The 17,198-nt window shown below is 29.2% G+C and overlaps 1 protein-coding gene across 6 annotated transcripts; it reads left to right on the top strand.

Annotated features, from left to right (window-relative positions):
- The first annotated feature begins 4,638 nt into the window (after positions 1 to 4,638).
- LOC137821494 (inositol-tetrakisphosphate 1-kinase 3) lies at positions 4,639 to 10,282 on the top strand. 6 transcript variants are annotated; one of them, XM_068626111.1, is made up of 11 exons: positions 4,767 to 5,189; positions 5,714 to 5,795; positions 5,969 to 6,001; positions 6,206 to 6,322; positions 7,775 to 7,895; positions 8,025 to 8,117; positions 8,354 to 8,473; positions 8,580 to 8,756; positions 9,276 to 9,331; positions 9,428 to 9,512; positions 9,803 to 10,282. In XM_068626111.1, exons 5-11 carry the CDS (start codon positions 7,853 to 7,855, stop codon positions 9,889 to 9,891), a joined length of 663 nt encoding a protein of 220 aa, XP_068482212.1. In that variant the 5' UTR covers positions 4,767 to 5,189; positions 5,714 to 5,795; positions 5,969 to 6,001; positions 6,206 to 6,322; positions 7,775 to 7,852; the 3' UTR covers positions 9,892 to 10,282. The 6 variants fall into 6 exon arrangements, with proteins under 6 accessions (XP_068482210.1, XP_068482212.1, XP_068482211.1 ...); XM_068626113.1 differs by having other exon boundaries at positions 4,768 to 5,189; positions 5,714 to 5,866; positions 6,206 to 6,282; XM_068626112.1 differs by having other exon boundaries at positions 4,778 to 5,189; positions 6,206 to 6,282.
- Positions 10,283 to 17,198: the final 6,916 nt, after the last annotated feature.

The raw sequence follows: 17,198 nt of genomic DNA, 5'->3' as shown, positions 1-17,198 counted from the left end.
AATTAGCAACCAAGGTTTTAACTACCAATTATTTAGTTTCTAAATTTGGTAACAAAAACCTTGATTGCTAATTAGATAACAATTTAGAAACTATTTAACAATAATAGAAACTAATTTAGAAATATTTTTTTTTTTTAAAATGGTTTCTAATTTAGTTTCTATTGCAACTAATTATTTTGGTTTCTAAAAATTGGTGTAGTGTAAATTTTAATTTTTTAAAAACTTTTTCTATCAGGTAATTTTTTTTTATGTTTAAGATTGATTCTTTATCCTTTTTACCCCCAGATCTTCTATCTTTGAATAATGGTGAAAAGCAAATTGATAGAGCTCAATTAAAATATTAATTTTAGGTAAGTTTCTTATTTTTCAACAACTAATTCTGTGCATTTTCTCTTTTCTCAATATATAGGAGTTTTATATTTTATTTGTCAAAATTGACTAAGAGATAAGAAAAGTGTTCAAGTAATTTAAGCAAGTGAAGATGCTAATTTATAAGTTGAAATTTTGGAGAACTATATGCTTAAATGGTCAGCTTCTAGGGTGTTGCAAGTTACCTTAAAAGGGAGTTAAATAGTTACATATATTGAATCATTTGATTCAAATATGTTGGAATTCACGTTAAATATTATAGAGTTCAATTAATATGTTTAAGAAGTAATAAATTTGTTGATGATGTTAACCACATCACATATTTTATGTTAGTTTTGACTCGTTTAAGTGTTGATTATTACAATTTGATTGGATAAACATTCTTATGTAGTTTTTTTTTTAATGAAAATAATTTGTTTTTTTATATTACAACATGTTAAAAGTATTAGAACTAAAGATTTGAAGTTATTTGAATGAAAATAATTTGTTTTTTTTTATATTAAAATATGTTAAAAGTATTAGAACTAAAAATTTGAAGTGATTGTTATATTACAATCATTGTTGTTTTCATTTTATTTTATATATATATATATATATATATATATATATATTTTGTTTGAGTATTAAACTAATCACATGAATGATTTTTAAGCAGTTATTATCATTGTAAACATACAACATTCTCATTCAAGATTCAAGATTCACACCAGAGATTCATGTGACAATTTTTCTCACTCAAGTCATAACTTAAAGTTTGAATGAGAGATATACCAAAATAATTCTCCCTCCTTTTGTAACTTTCATTATTTAAGTGTTGCATTACTCGTTCAAATGATGAAAATAATTCTCTTGTGCATTTAAGTGCTGCATTGCTAAATTTATTATCTAATTTAAAAATAATTATATGGCTAAATTTTAATTATTAATTAAACTTATATAAGGAACATTAATTATATTGATTTGATTATAAATAGTATATTAATTTTTTTACTATTTAAAAACGATTCTTCAAAATTCATCTCCAAACAACAAATCAGTTCAAATATTCTTAGATTTGGTAAGAAAAACTTAGATATAAACATTAATTTTAAATAATAATAAAAAGAGGATTTTCTTTTCCATTTTAAAGTATTCATCTTCTTTCTAAATCCCATATACTATGCGCATGTTTAATTCTCTAACCCTTCTTCTTTAAGTTTTAAATTTCTTTATGTGATCATAGTATATGATATGTGAGGATCAGGTCATTAGTTAAAACAATGGCATAATAAAACCTGTTTTTAGATTAAGTAAAATTGTTTCATTTGATCTCTATCCTTCAATCTTATTTTCATTTGTGTTGGAGATTCCACATCGATTAGGAATAAGATCATTTATTAATATATAAGTGGATGCAAATCTCACCTTATAATCATTTTTATAAGGTTGAGTTATGTTTAAAGTTCACTTATTATTATGGTATAATCATTCAGAGTACATCTTAATGAGAGTTTGTTGGGTTTATCAGGTTATTCATTATCATCCATAAATATATAATCTTACAAGTTGACAACCTTGACATGAGGGGTGTGTTAGAGATCTCACACCACTAAATATAAAGACATATATAGTATATAAGTGAGTACAAACATGACATTGTAAACTGATTTGATAAGATTGAATTATACTTAAAAATTCACCCTTTAATAATTTGTCTTTAGTAAATTTTAAAAAGCTTATAACCATTGTTTCATCTTTACTAATTAATAAATTATAATTTATTTAGCATTGATTATATTAACCTAAAATATTTATTAACATCACATAATTAAAAAGCGTTACACGTTACTGTTAAATAATGATATTAATGTCGCAACACGTCATTTTAAATAATGCTATAACTAAGTATTTGTTGTTATGCATTTAATTATTAACGGCACTAAATAATGTTCTATCTAAATATTTGTTGTTATGGCTTAGTTAATAATTGTTTTTACTCTATAAATAGAACAATGTACCTTTCAGTAGTTCATTTTGTGTTGAACGTTTGAGTTGTATTTTAATGAAAGTTTGTTTAGAGACAAAATGTTAAGTTGTATTTTTTGTGTTATAATGAATTTTTCATAGATGTAAATTGAAATTTGTTAAACTTTAATTGAATCAGAATATATTTTTGTGTATAATTCTCTTTTCTTCCTCGTTTATTGTTTATCTTCTACCAATTAAAATAAGATGTTATTTCTCTATTATCATGTGTGTTTGTGGTCTGAGTAAATTAGTTGAATTAATTCCCTTAAAAAATTTCTTTACAATAAAATTAAAATTCATAATTATTTTGATATTCATTATAAGATAATAAATAAAAGATAAACATAACAAATATCAAAACTCTTTACATCGTTATTGTTAATGAATTTGCTCTTATGCTGTGTCTACTATATTTTGTGTATAATATTTACCTAAGTAAACCTATTAACGATTTAAGTTGAGAATTCAATTTTTTTGGAGTTGAATTTCTATTGTGAACAATGTGGTTTGACACCAAAAACATATTTGGAATTCAGTCTTAGTAGTGTTGAATTCTTAACTGTGAACACTACCGTCAAACATTAAAATTCCACTCAAAATTCGATCCCAAAAGTTGAATTCTCAACAATGAACAGTACTGTGGAATGTTTGAAACCTACTCGAAATTCGGCTTGAGAGAGTTGAATTTAGGTGAGCTTTTCCAATTTTTTTCAAAAATTATAATGATAAAAAATTCAAAACACATGATTGAAATTCAACTCTCTAGTCACCAAATTCTAACTATTTTTTAACCCTATATTATTATTTCACGTTGTAAATTCCGTCTTTTGAAAATCAAATCATCAGTGTGAACTATAAACAAGTTTATTCTCATAAATATTGTTGATAGATCTTCATATACAGGAGAAAAAAATCTGATTTTGTTTTTTACTAAATACGGATATATATTAAAAAGTAAGGAATAATCTAACTAATTAAATTATTAATTATATTATAATATGAAATTGGTGTTTTGGACTAAACTTTAGAATGCACTTATAATATGAAAATAATTAAAATTATATTTTTATTATATGTGAAATAATTGTTAGGTTTTTTAAAGATAATTTTTTTAAAAAAAATTGTTATTATTTTTTATTAATGTTTATTATAACTATTTTCAATGAGTTGAAACTTTGATAATGAGATATTTCAGTTATCTAATTTCATTGGTTATATAATTTTTAAAAGTTTTTTGATCGTTATTTATTATTGTTTGTTTGTTATCAGATGTAAGTTTTGTGGTATAATATAAATAGTTTTAGTGCTAAATTTTACGGATTACAGTGGCATTCCTAATAGCATATGACATATCGGTTCTGATTCAGCTTTCATTTGTTTTGTTAGCTATTGCAATAGGTACACTTAGGCTAAGAATGTAGTTCTTTTTCTGATGCATAAGATATAGATTATGTTTAACGTGTTGATTTAAAAATTATTTTTGCTCAACTCTGAGATTTCATAATTTTAAAGTGGTCGGTTGAAGGGACTATTTGAATTTTTTTCAAAGGTTAAATTGAAAATATATAAAAGAAAAAGAATTAAATAAAAATTAAAATGTTTTTTAAAAAATAATTAAGTTAATAGTTAAATATTTTTTTTTCACTTACACAAAATTGGTTTTGAATCCTCTTCAAACTTTAAATCATTGATTCACATTTTAAATCATCTAAATCTCTCTAGCAAAATAATTAGAATAGATAATTATATATGTGAAATGATTGTAAGATTGTTAATTTTTTTAAAAATTGTTCTTGTTTTGATTTTGATGTCCACTATAATTATTTTTAATAGATTAATATTGTAAAATTTTAAATTAAATTAATTTCATGAATAAAATGATAATTTTAACTATAAATTAATATTAATTTAAAAAATTAAAAAATAATTTATTTTTTAAATAATTTATATAAAATGATAAAATATTTCATTATATTATAAAATAAGATATATTAAATAATGGTATAATAAAGAAGAAGTTGTGTACACATAAAACTGTTAATAATGAGAAATCTTGATATAATTAAGATTTTGAAAAAAAGAAAATTAATTCCACGATATAATATAAGAAAAATAAATATATTTAACAATTAAATTAAATGATGGGAGAGATAAAAAAAAAAAAAAAGAGAGAGAGAGGAAAAAGTAGGGATAAAGTGCAACATGAATTTGAAGCGAGTGGTAACCCGAAGCAACAAAAACAATGAATCCAAACAGCGCAGCGTGATTCTAACGCGTGGAATGATGAAAGTTGAATTCAACAGCGTTAGTACTATCTTCAGTTTTCAACAGCTCAGCATCACACAACACAATCCCTCTATAAATACCCCTTCTGCGGTCCCTGCTATTTCCATTCACTCTCACTCTTCCGTTACCTTCGTTTCATTCATTTCCCATAACGCCCCTTTCTCTCTACAATTCCAAATCTTCCTTCTCCTTCACAAACCATTTCCCTCTTTTTCGCTTCCCTCCTCTTCCAACCACCGCAGCGAAAACCGATTTCGGATCCCTCTCTCCTCCTTCCTCTTCATTCTCTTCGAAATTAAGCTTAGATAGGTTTAGGTTTTCGGTGAGAGTATGAGGTTGAGGGAAAACGACGACGGTGGTGAGAAAGAGGAAGTGGTGGAGAATGATGTCACCCTCGCCCAAAATCAATGGTGTCCCGTGGTCAATGCGGGGTTTTCGTCGCCTAAGAGACTGGTTGTGGTTGGTTATGCTCTCACCACTAAAAAGATTAAGAGCTTTTTACAGCCTAAGCTTGAAGGTTTAGCTAGGTAAACCGAAAGCCAAAAACCGTTAATTCATTCATCCTCGTGTCTTGTTGCGATTTAATTATTGCCTTTAAAAGAACGAATCAACCGGAATTAATTGTTTCTTCCTCGGATAACCGCCTTTGTGTGAATTCAAACGAGAGAATTTTCCCTGTGTTTTATTTTCGATTTTTAATTAACGAGGTTCTTCCAACGCGCGTTGTTTTCGGTAGGCTGGCGAGAAAGCGAAAGGAAAATACATGTGATCCTCGGAGAATCTGTTGCGCATGGGAGGATATTTTGCCTATTTTTTGTTGTTTTCACCGAAACTATATCAATCGTTGTTCTTTCTGAAAAACTTGTCTGAGAGTCTCCTCTCAAATTCTGAATACATGGATCGTATTTGTACCTTTTTTGTTTTTGTTTTGTTTTGTTTTGTCAACCCTGTTTTATGGTTCAATAATGTTGTCCTTTTACCTTCAAAAAATATTACCGTGTTGTGCTACTTCGCTTGTTACTGATTTCAATCTGTACGAATTTTCGTGCAGGAACAAGGGCATACTTTTCGTGGCTATTGACCATAATAGGCCTCTTTCAGATCAAGGCCCTTTTGATATTGTCTTGCATAAGGTTATGATTTCCTCCTGTGAATTTCCTCGTCGTCTTTCTCAAATTATATGTGTACTGCTTGTTACCCGCTGGTAAATCATAAAAGATCCAATGTATTTATGTCAAATGCTCAAATGATGCCTGTTCGGTTCAACTGTGGCTGATTCTTCCATTTTGTATCTTGGAAAATGCAGCTATCGGGGAAAGAGTGGCGCCAGGTTGTTGAGGTTTGTCCCCACCCACCAACCACCCCCTTTTCAGCGCTTGTTTTTACACTTTTTTGCTGTGCTGATTAATCCCATCATAATAATTATGCTTGCTGGCTGTGTTGTTTCTTTATGCATTTGATGTTAACTGGGATGTAAAAAGAAAACGATGGAAGGCTGGTCAACGACTAGCTTTTTTAACTTACTGTCTGGCATAATTTGCAGAGTGATTGTTCCCCATCTCTCATTATGAATCATGAACCAGTAGTTGAGGTCGAGGCCTCAAGGTTCCTGCAAGTGAGGTTGTCGCTACTTTCATGGACATCTGGCTGATTTTGTCAGGTTTTACATGGCAAATCATTTCAAAAGATTTTTCCTTTTTGATTCCGTTTAAGTAGGTTCCATTTTTCTGGGTGCGCTAAGAGATAGACTTCTGGTTGGTTAAAAGAGAGAAAGATAAATTATCAGTTCCGTTCTTAATTTCTTACATTGCAATTCTCAGCACTGCTGTGTTTTTTTTTTTGTACTCCTAACCTGGATGTAGGAGTCATAATGACCTAAATTTGCAAGTTAACGGTCTAAGATTTCTGATCAGTGAAGCAGTAAAATTGGCGCCTGTCTCATTAACACTAATTGCTGCCCGGCCTATGATAATACATATCGATTGTACTGTACATATGCGCGTGTCTGACAATATCTGCCGTAACCTCCAAATATTGTCCACGAGTCTAAAAGTGTTGAATCTGATTCAAAAAAACTACAATCTTATACTTTATGCTGTAATAATAGCTACTTTACATCTGTGATTTCATTACTTAAATGATTATGTATATTTTAATAGATTATACCTACAATAATGAAATATCCTATATATAAGTGTAAGAGTTTTGTGTTATCTTTTCAAATTTACTAATTTGTCGCATTTAGATTTTTTATCATTTTACTCAAGCCTGACTTTCTGGATGATATGTTTTTCTATTTTGGTACAAATATCATCAATGTTGGAAATTTCGCCCATAGTTTTCCGAGTATTTGTGGAACGACTTATCGTTTCTTTCCTCTTCTAACCTTTTACATGAAGTATAGTGGGTAAAATGTCTAATAAACACAGTCTGTTTTTTGTTACCTTGAACACGAAGTTATTTTATGAGCTGTGGCACTCATAATAAAGAGATATGATGGAAATTATTATTCATGCTTTAAAAGTAAAACATTCTTTGTACTGAGAGGAGCTATTTCTTTATGTTTTGGACATGTGTGAAGTATAGATGCTCAATGACAGAAAGAACAAGGAGATCTCCTGATATGAAAGAGAGCAATAGAATAGTGTGGTGTAGTGTCTTTAAGTTAAGATCTGGATGCAAGTTCTTTGTATATAGCCTGAGAAAAGAATACTTCTGGAATTAAGGCAGATTAATGTCTTGTGTTCTACATAATTTGTTGAATTCACTATTTCATTATTATAGTTAAGCTTACACATTTCTATGAACGAGACTTGAATAAGATGCCCCTTATGTTCTATGAAGTGAAATGTCTTGGACATTGCATTCCAGAGTTTCTTGCAGTGTATTCTGAAGGGAATATCAGTGTTGCCTGTTTCTTGTGAGAGCAGTTTCTGTGAACTGAACTAAGGTTTCTTTTTGGATTAATACATATTCTTAAGGAGAAAAACAATGTTGAACTGCTCATGTTTGGCTATTTAATTCACAGCCTATTCTACGTATTTATTTTTACTAAATGTAGAAAACTGGTGACCACTTTTTCTTAGGTTTTAAACTTCTGGATATATTTCAGGATTATAGGCAGTCACATCCTGATGTTACTGTTTTGGATCCTCCAGATGCCATACAACATTTACGCAATCGTCAGTATATGCTTCAGGCTGTAGCAGACATGAACCTTTCTGATTCCTATGGTATTTTTTTTTTTCTGTCTCCATCTTGATTATGAATTATGGCTGGACGGAATTACTATTCAGTTATGCCGTATGTTCAACCATGTTGAGTTATTAATAGCTAATGAGTTTTCCCATTTCATCATGCAGGCATCGTGGGTGTTCCTCGGCAATTAGTTATCAAGAGAGAGGCATGCGCTATCCCAGAGTTGGTCAACCAAGCTGGCTTGACTTTACCCCTTGGTATGTATATGTTGGTTTTTCAACTACTTTTAGATGCTGCAGTTATACGATTTCTCAGAGCATGGACGCATGGACATTTATTGTTACGAGGGTTGTGTTTTTGAGGCAAAGTCATTAGAACTTATGAAAATAGGCATGGTAATCCCATCTATTTTTGTGCCTGATCCTATTACTTAATTTTGTATTGCTTAATTTGAACTTTCCTTCTTATGTTTGCAACTTCAAAATCATTTTAGTTGCAAAGCCACTAGTTGCTGATGGAAGTGCAAAGTCACATGAATTATCCCTTGCTTATGAGCAATTTTCCCTTCAAAAACTTGAACCTCCTCTTGTTCTTCAGGAATTTGTCAATCATGGTAAGCAATTTCTATATATTGTATCTATATTTTACACCCTTCAATGTTTAGAATTACAAGATCATTATGATAGTGAACGAGAAATGGTACTTTATTGTTTGTGTAGGAGGTGTTCTCTTCAAGGTTTATATAGTTGGTGATGCTATAAAGGTAGTAAGGCGGTTTTCATTACCTGATGTTAGCAAGTGGGAACTCTCCAAAGATGCTGGGATATATAATTTTCCAAGGGTTTCGTGTGCTGCAGCTTCTGCAGATGATGCAGATCTGGATCCTACTGTTGCTGGTAAGTTATCAAGTCTCCTTGTCCAAAAGCTTTCTATTGAGCTTTACTTTTTAAAAGCAAACAGGTCTTCACAATTCTCCCTCCTTTGGAAGGGAAAAAACCAGGTCTCGTTCTATTCATTCACAAACATTAGAGCGAAACTATTTCCTCTCATCGGTTGATAATACCACTTGTTTAAAAACATTTTTGGTTTATTGTCATAATTCTCACCCTGTAATTTTATGGCAACCTATTTTAAACAAAATGCTATTTCATAATATGTTGGAACTATATAATTCAACTTTTGTCCGGGCCTACAATATGGGGTAAGGTGGTGGTGTGATCTAGTCAGTTGGAAATCTCAGCTCATCTGATTAGGTTATTATGAGTACATTCACATTAGCGTGGATGTAGAAAGTGTTTGTAGTATGGGTGCAGGCATCCAGAGCTAAAATGATATATATATGCTTCTGCAAATTGAAAGTCTTGACGACTAAACTGCATTTTAGTCTCCTGATTGTCATTTTTTTCTCCTTGCAGAACTTCCTCCAAGGCCATTACTAGAGAAACTAGCTAAGGAACTTCGATGGAGATTGGTAATTTGCCCATTCTTTTGTTTTTGAAGGTTCCATGTTGTCTATACTAGCTAGGACTGTAATAATAACGCATCTTTTTCATTATTCTTATTCTAGGGTCTTCGTCTATTCAACCTGGATATTATCCGTGAATATGGAACAAGAGATCACTTTTACGTCATTGACATAAATTACTTCCCTGGTAAGAGCAGATACGTACGATCTTACTGTTTACTTTTATCTGAGAGATGACATCAACACGATTTTCTGATTTGTTTTAATGTTCCTTATCATGTCAATGACAGTAATAGAAAAAGTGTTGAAAATAAAAATGTCAAAAGAGGTCATATACAATAAATTATTGATATTTAATTTGTAAGTTCATTTTGAATTATTACACCTTATCTGGTATCTGTACAGTTTTACTTGCACACAAAATGGCTGCACAGGTTTCCTTTGAAATTATTGACCGTTTAAAACTTGGTGTTGCAGGTTATGGAAAAATGCCTGAATATGAACACATATTTACTGACTTCCTGTTGAGCCTGGGGCAGGGGAAGTACAAGAAAAGATCAGGCTAAAATAGAAATCCTTTTTAGCCCTTTGATTTCATGTGCTCTCACAACGTAAGCACGTTGGGCTCTACTCTACCGAGTGAGTTTGAAGGGTGTAGGAAGTATCTTAGAATATTAATAATTTTTGCAGTTTTGGTGTGTGTGGAAGTTGGAGGGAAAATAACTGTTTGACTAGTGTTTGGGAACAGCAACCTGTACAGAAGAAGTGGTAGTAACGAATGTTGTAGCAAATCCCGAAGACCGAAGGGGTCAATTTGAAGGGACCTCAGTGGATGTTGATATGACCATGTCATAGTTTGATAAGTTGACGGATTTCAAATGTACTGACCGTTCTTTGCTGTATATAGCCATAATTACTTTACAGTAGCCAAATTTTAATGCATCTTCACTTCTTCTATATTTTTATTACAATCATCTCGCTATATTTCTTACTACAATCTAAATAACTACTTCAATTGGCCCAGTAATACGCACCCCAATTGCTTATGCTTATTTATAAATAATTCCAAAAACAAAATTACAACATGATTCTTCTAGGGCTGTTTCTTCATGCAGAGATAATTAGTGTAATTTGGAAGTTTTTTTTCCAATCGAAAGTTTCTCTATAAAAATGGCACAAAAGGATAAAAATTGACAAGTGTACGAGGGTAGCAGATGAACAAAGTGCAAGAAGAAACAGTCTTTCTAATAGTAGCTTTGCAGAAGAACAAAGTGCAAGAAGAACAGATATCAAACAGAAACTTTTAATTTTAAACACCATTATATCCAACATTATTTTTTCTACTTTTTTATAGTTAAACGTAGATTTTTGACATTCTAATTTCTAATAACCATTATTACTGTCTTTTTTTATGTATATATCTTACTTGTTCGCCTTTTTAATGTTTTGTAAAACTATATTTATTAACATATTTATGTATTTATAGTTTGTTACTTCATAAATTTTTGGAAACTTGACTTATATATTAATTTTCATTTTATTCATAAGTTTCTCACTTCATAATTTTTCTACTTTTTTTTCTTATATTTTTCAAATTTTAAATATTACTTTTTAACATTCTATTTTATCATAACCATTATTTTTTTTAAAACTATTTATTATAAACTCTCTTCCCACACTTATAAACAATACATATTTATACTTTTCGTAATTAAATATATTTATTTTTATACTTATTTTTAATATTTTAGTTGTATTTAATTTTCTACATATTTTTAACCCAAACTTTTATTTTTAAATAACATTATATATAACACATTAAGTTTCTACTCTCTTTTTTTTATAGTTTTCAAATTTTTAAATATTATTTCTTGACATTCTAATGTATTCTAATTTATTGTAACCATTATTATTATCTTTCTTTTTTATATCTATACACCTTATTTGTTCACTTTTTTATTTTTTCTTATAAATGCTATTATTTTTATACTTTTCATATATTTATAAACCTTATATTCTGCATACTTTTGGTAACAGTTATATATTATTATAATTAAATCCAATTATTTTAAATTTTCTTAATTTAAAAAATATTAATTTTCTAATTTTCACCATTTTTCTGAATTTTTATTTTTCCTTACTTTTTTCTTGTAATTTTCAAAATTTTAAATATCACTTTTTAACATTGTATTCATTATTATATTTTTAAAGCTTTATTTGTTTCAAACTCTCTTTTCCTCTTATACACACTACATCTACTGACATATTTATATTTTTCTTAATTAAAATACTTATTGTTATTATTTTAGATATTTTAGTTTTTTACATATTTCTAACAGAAACTTTTATTTTTAAATACCATTATATCTAACATTAATTTCTCTATTTTTTTATGGTTGTCAAACTTCTAAATGTTGATTTTTGACATTTTAATTTCTTATAACCATTATTACCGTATTCTCATTTTTTATGTATTGTTCTCGATGAACTTGTGGTAGAATATTCTCGAAGATCAAGTTAATGACAGTATTAAAGTTGTCTTTAATATCAGTACAGTATTCAGAAGTATTGTCACTTAGCCGTTCCTTTCATGATACATTTAAATGGAAGGATGTTTCTTCTTGCATCTAACAAATTTCTTTATGCACCCCATCATTTTTAGAATAAAATTATTTTACTCCTTTTAAAAATGACTTCTACAAATTTCTTTATGCACCAATCATTTTTTGAATAAGACTATTTTACTCCTTTTAAAAATGACTTCTGTATTGCTGTTTCTTAAATATTTTTGAAACATATTATTTAGAATTTTATTAATTCCGGATTTACAAATCTAGAAATAAAAAAAGGGTATTATGAAAAGAATATTCTGAAATGATTTTTTATCTTTCAAATTTCCTATTATAAAAATTATCTTCGTTTACGAATTCCAGAAACACTTTTTTTCTTATAAAATCTCCATTTTGAAATCACATAAAATTATAAAAAAATAATTTCAGTATTTTAAAGAATAGAATGTAGGAGTGGATGAAGAAAAATGTAGAGATAAAGGAAAAAACTCCATAAATGGAATAATATCCCCCTAACCAGAAAGTCCTAAATTCGATATGTTATTCAATATACCTTCCGAAATGGTACGTCACATTATAAAATAGTAATAAATCATGTATTATATCCTACTTGCTCACTTTTTAATGTTTTATAAAACTATATTTACTTTCATATTTATAGTATCTCACTTCATAAGTTTTGTAAACCTAATCTGATATATTATTAATTTTCATTTTTTCTTCATAAGTTTCTCCCTTAGTAAGTTTTCTAACTTTTTTTCTTATATTTTTCGAAGTTTTAAATATTACTTTTTAACATTTTATTTTAATATAACCCTTATTATTTTTAAAAAAATTATTTATTATAAACCCTCTTTCCCCTCTTATAAACACTACACAGTTATACTTTTCTTAATTAAATATACTTATTTTTAATATTTTAGTTGTATTTAGTTTTCTACATATTTCTAACCGAAACTTTATTTTTAAACAACATTATATATAACGCATTAAGTTTCTACTCTTTCTTATAGTTGTCAAAAGTTTAAATATTATTTTTTTTGTCATTTAATTTATCGTCACCATTATTATTGTCCTTTTCTTATATCTATAGACTGACTCTTTTAATATTTTGTAAAATCATATTTACTTTCTTATTTTTTTATATCTCTATACACATTTTCACTTTTTTAATGTTTTGTAAAATTATACTTACATTCTCATTTGTTATGTTTTATAAACCTAATCTTAGGTATTATTTTTCATTTTTTCTTATAAATGTTATTATTTTTATATTTTTCATATATTAATAAACCTTATATTTTGCATTTATTTTTTCTACAAACATTACTTTTGGTAACAGTTATATACTATTAGAATTAAATATAATTATTTTAAATTTTCACCATTTTTTGAACTCTTTTTTCAATATTTTAAAAATATTATTTTTCTAATTTTTTTTCCTTGTAATTTCCAAACTTCTAAATATTACCTTTTAACATTCTATTTTAATATAATCATTATTATTTTTTAAAGCTTTATTTATTAAAAACCCTCTTCCCAAAGACTCATTTACAGAGCCCACACAAGAGAGATGGATCAAGCATGTGCAAGCTCAAACTTTTGAGAAAGGTGATGGTGATAAGAAAGATTGAAAGAAGTGTAAATGCAAGAGGAAAGGGAAATTGGCACTCATGTAAAGAAAAGAGTGAAGATAATTATGAGTTCTCAAGTAGAAGAGGAGGAGGAAATGGTAGAAGTCAAGGAAAGAGAAAGGTTTTTATTAAGAAAAAAAATACAATGTTATAACTATGAGAAATGGGGTCACATTTTGCTTCTGAATGTTGGCATGCAAAGGTGAAATAGACCAAGAACAGTGAGAAAAAGACAAATGTGATTCCAGATGATGACTATGACGAGGATCCAGTATTGTTGGTGGTGATGGATCTCCCTACTCAGAAGTTTGGTATATCTTAATACTGGTTGTTAAAGCCATACGACTGATCATAGAGAGTAGTTAAGTGAATTTGATGCTAGCAAAAGAACTAAGATCAGAATTACATACGCTAGCACTCTATTTGCAGAAGGAATGGAAACAAATACTGAGATTAAGCGAAAGAATGGGAAATCACGTATTGAAGATATTTGGTATGTTCCTAGATGATCTTTTGGAACTATTTGATTCAAATGATAAACTAATTCTTAAGTCAACATAAAAGCAGTTGATCGTATAGTGTCTGAATTTGCAAAACTGAGAAATGAAATACGAATTGTTTCCTTTTGAGAACTTGAATTAAGGTAGACTGTTTTGGTTAACACGTGTGGTAGTGAATTGCTTTTGGTATGTTCTGTTTCTGCAGTAACTATTTTCCATTACAAATCTTTACACTGCACGTTCAGGTATTTTTCTCTAACTGCCTCTTTCTTTTATTTCTCTAGTATATCTATACACGCGACAGAATAGCTAAGTGGAGAAAAGAAAATAAGCGAGAAAAAAAAGTGTAAAAAAAATTGTGACAAGAAAACTAGTGCAGAAAGAAGATTTGTGTACAAAAATTCAGAAATATAAACGTAAATCAAGTTGCAAAGTGTTCCTAAGTGTGTAGGAAGAGTGTCGAGTTTTAGGCTTAGAAATTGATGTATACTAATCTCATTCACAAAACCTAAACATTAGTTGGCAAATTAATCGAATTCTCTATAACGCGTGCAGAGAGTACCTGAGAGAGTTAATTCATCCAAAACAAATGCAGAGACGAAGGTTTCATTTGAGATGTAAACAGGAAATATAAGATGAAATAGTGAAAGAGTAGCGAGTATCAGAATTGAAGAAAACAGAAAGAAAAAGACATGAAAACGACGACGCAGTACCGAGTGAGTGACTAGGCAGAGGGAGGCGGAGGAGCAACGGCAGCAGAAGAAGCGTCGGCGGGAATAATGAGAGTCCAATCCGGAGGAAGAGGAGGCATGGGATCGTACACAGTTGGCTTGCGGTTTATATCCCATGGCTGCGACTTCCGCGGCCGAGTCTTCATGTGATGTGCGGTGGCTTTCTTCTTCGGTCGAGACGAACACACTATCGTCAATCCTCCGTCACTTCTCTTTCCGATTCCCAGTGATTGTGGTGGCGCCATCACCGCTCCACACCCGAACATGCTCGACAACGACGACATCCTTCTCTCTTATCTTCCCTTCTCTCTTCTCTGTTTTGTGATTTCTCAGACACTCATCTCTCACCGGTTTATCCCTCTCAGATATTTTTCAAACCTTCCCAATTTACCCTTCTGCTTTGGGTTCATATGTACAAGGCCCAAATGTATTCGCCTTTTCTCTCAGGCAAATGCTCCCTGCACCCAACCCTTTTGAACCTGCACCCAACATAATTTCAAAAATTCTAAGAATATCCTTTATTCCAGAAATAAAAATCCAGAATTGAAAATAATGCATTTCAGAAAAATAAATCTGGAAGAGATTTTTGTTTTTTGGATATAAAAATCCAGAAAAAAAAATCAAAATCCCAATCCGGATAAAAAAAATCCAGAACTAAAAATAATACATTCTGAAAAATTTTATCCAGAAAAGATTATTGTGTTTCGGAAAAAGGGGTCCAAAATGTAATTTTATATGCACCCCATTTTTTTAAGGATATTTTCGGTTTTTCCCCTGTGATTGGGTGCAGTGATATGGTGCAGGAAGCAATTGCCTTTACTGGGCCTGCTCTTTTCTTTCTATCCCTTTTGGGCTGACTGCTTCTTCCTGCACCTCCGTAGCAACACTCCCATAAGTTTTACAATTCCAACAATATTCTTTTGTAAATGTTTGAGGATTATTATGCACTTGTGTTTTCTGTATATTGTAGATTAATTCGGTGATTATTCCAATTACACAATTTAAAATTAATTGAAAGTACTTTGTAGATTAGATAATATGGAACTTCTTACTGAATTCAGTAAAACGTTTTAGATTAATCAATTCTTATTGTAAATTTATATTATAAATTATGTAATTTATATAGTATTTTAAAAAAAAATATTTCAGATTGAAGAAGTCTTGAAAAAGCACATTTTGATTATATATGAAAGTTTTTCCTAAATTTTAAAAAATTATTCTAAATTACATAATTCAAAAACATTTTCTTAATCTGAAAAAAAGCTTTCAAAATTATATAATTTGAAATGTATTTTACATAAAATATGATGGTGTCAACTTATGGAGATGAGGAAGAAGCAGCTTTTGGGCTTCGCCCTTTGCTGAAGTTAATCCATGATTTGATAAGGACTATTTCTTTCTATATCTCCGTGTCACCCCATATTAAGGGTAAATTCTCTATTTAGCACCATTTACACTTTTATTTCTTAACTAACACCTTTTTGTTTTTATTTCTCTATTTAGCACTCTTTTATTTTTATTTTCCTATCTAACACCCTTTTATTTTTTATTTCCCTATCTAGCACCATATCAAAAATAAATTAAAAAATAATATTTTTTTTTATAATTTTAATTTTGAATGCATTAAAAAATAAATACTTTTAATGTTTAAAATAGTTAGAAATATAATTAATGAATAAAAAAATGTGTTTTTACAAAATAAAAATAAAAAAGTAATAAATTTAAAATGTTTAGTTTAAAAATTATTTTTTTAAGAATGAATAAAATAAAAAATTAAACTCTACAACAACATAAAAGTTGAATATATAAACATAAATTAGTATTTTTTTTTATTATTATTGATGATGTAATTATGTTAATTTCAAGTAAAAAATACAGGACATAATTATAAAAAAACAAAGTTAAATAAGGACTGATATGGACATAAAAGAACAACATGATCAAACAAAAAATGTTCATATTGTCAAACACCAAGACAGACATAAAGAATATGTCCCAACATTACTGGATTGTGCACTTCTCGTCATTAAATATGTTTCATTTCGCACAAACTATTTAATGTACCATTGAAGAAAATATTAAATGAATTATCATCTTTCATTTATTTTCATTTTTATGATCAACATATACTCATTTAATATCGCCTTATATCTCTTATATTTATCTTATTTGGATTTATTTTTATATCTTTTATCTTTATCTTAATGGCAGATTCTCCCTACACCCAATCAATTTTGACTGACACCCAATCATTCTTATGAAAAGACTAAAATATCCTTAATGAAATGAAAATTAGGTTAAGGATGTGCACCCAATTCAGGACTCAATCCAAGCACCCAACACATACACAACAACCACCCACCGTCGTTTTCATTCTTCTCTGTGCGCGTTCTCCCTGAGGCAGCATTCTCCGTTCACCAAGGAAGTGGTGCTTCACC

This window comes from Phaseolus vulgaris, chromosome 9, assembly GCF_000499845.2.
Source record: "Phaseolus vulgaris cultivar G19833 chromosome 9, P. vulgaris v2.0, whole genome shotgun sequence".
Lineage (NCBI taxonomy): Eukaryota > Viridiplantae > Streptophyta > Magnoliopsida > Fabales > Fabaceae > Phaseolus > Phaseolus vulgaris.
The sequence above is the reverse complement of the archived record's forward strand: the minus strand, read 5'-3'. Positions and strand labels throughout refer to the sequence as shown.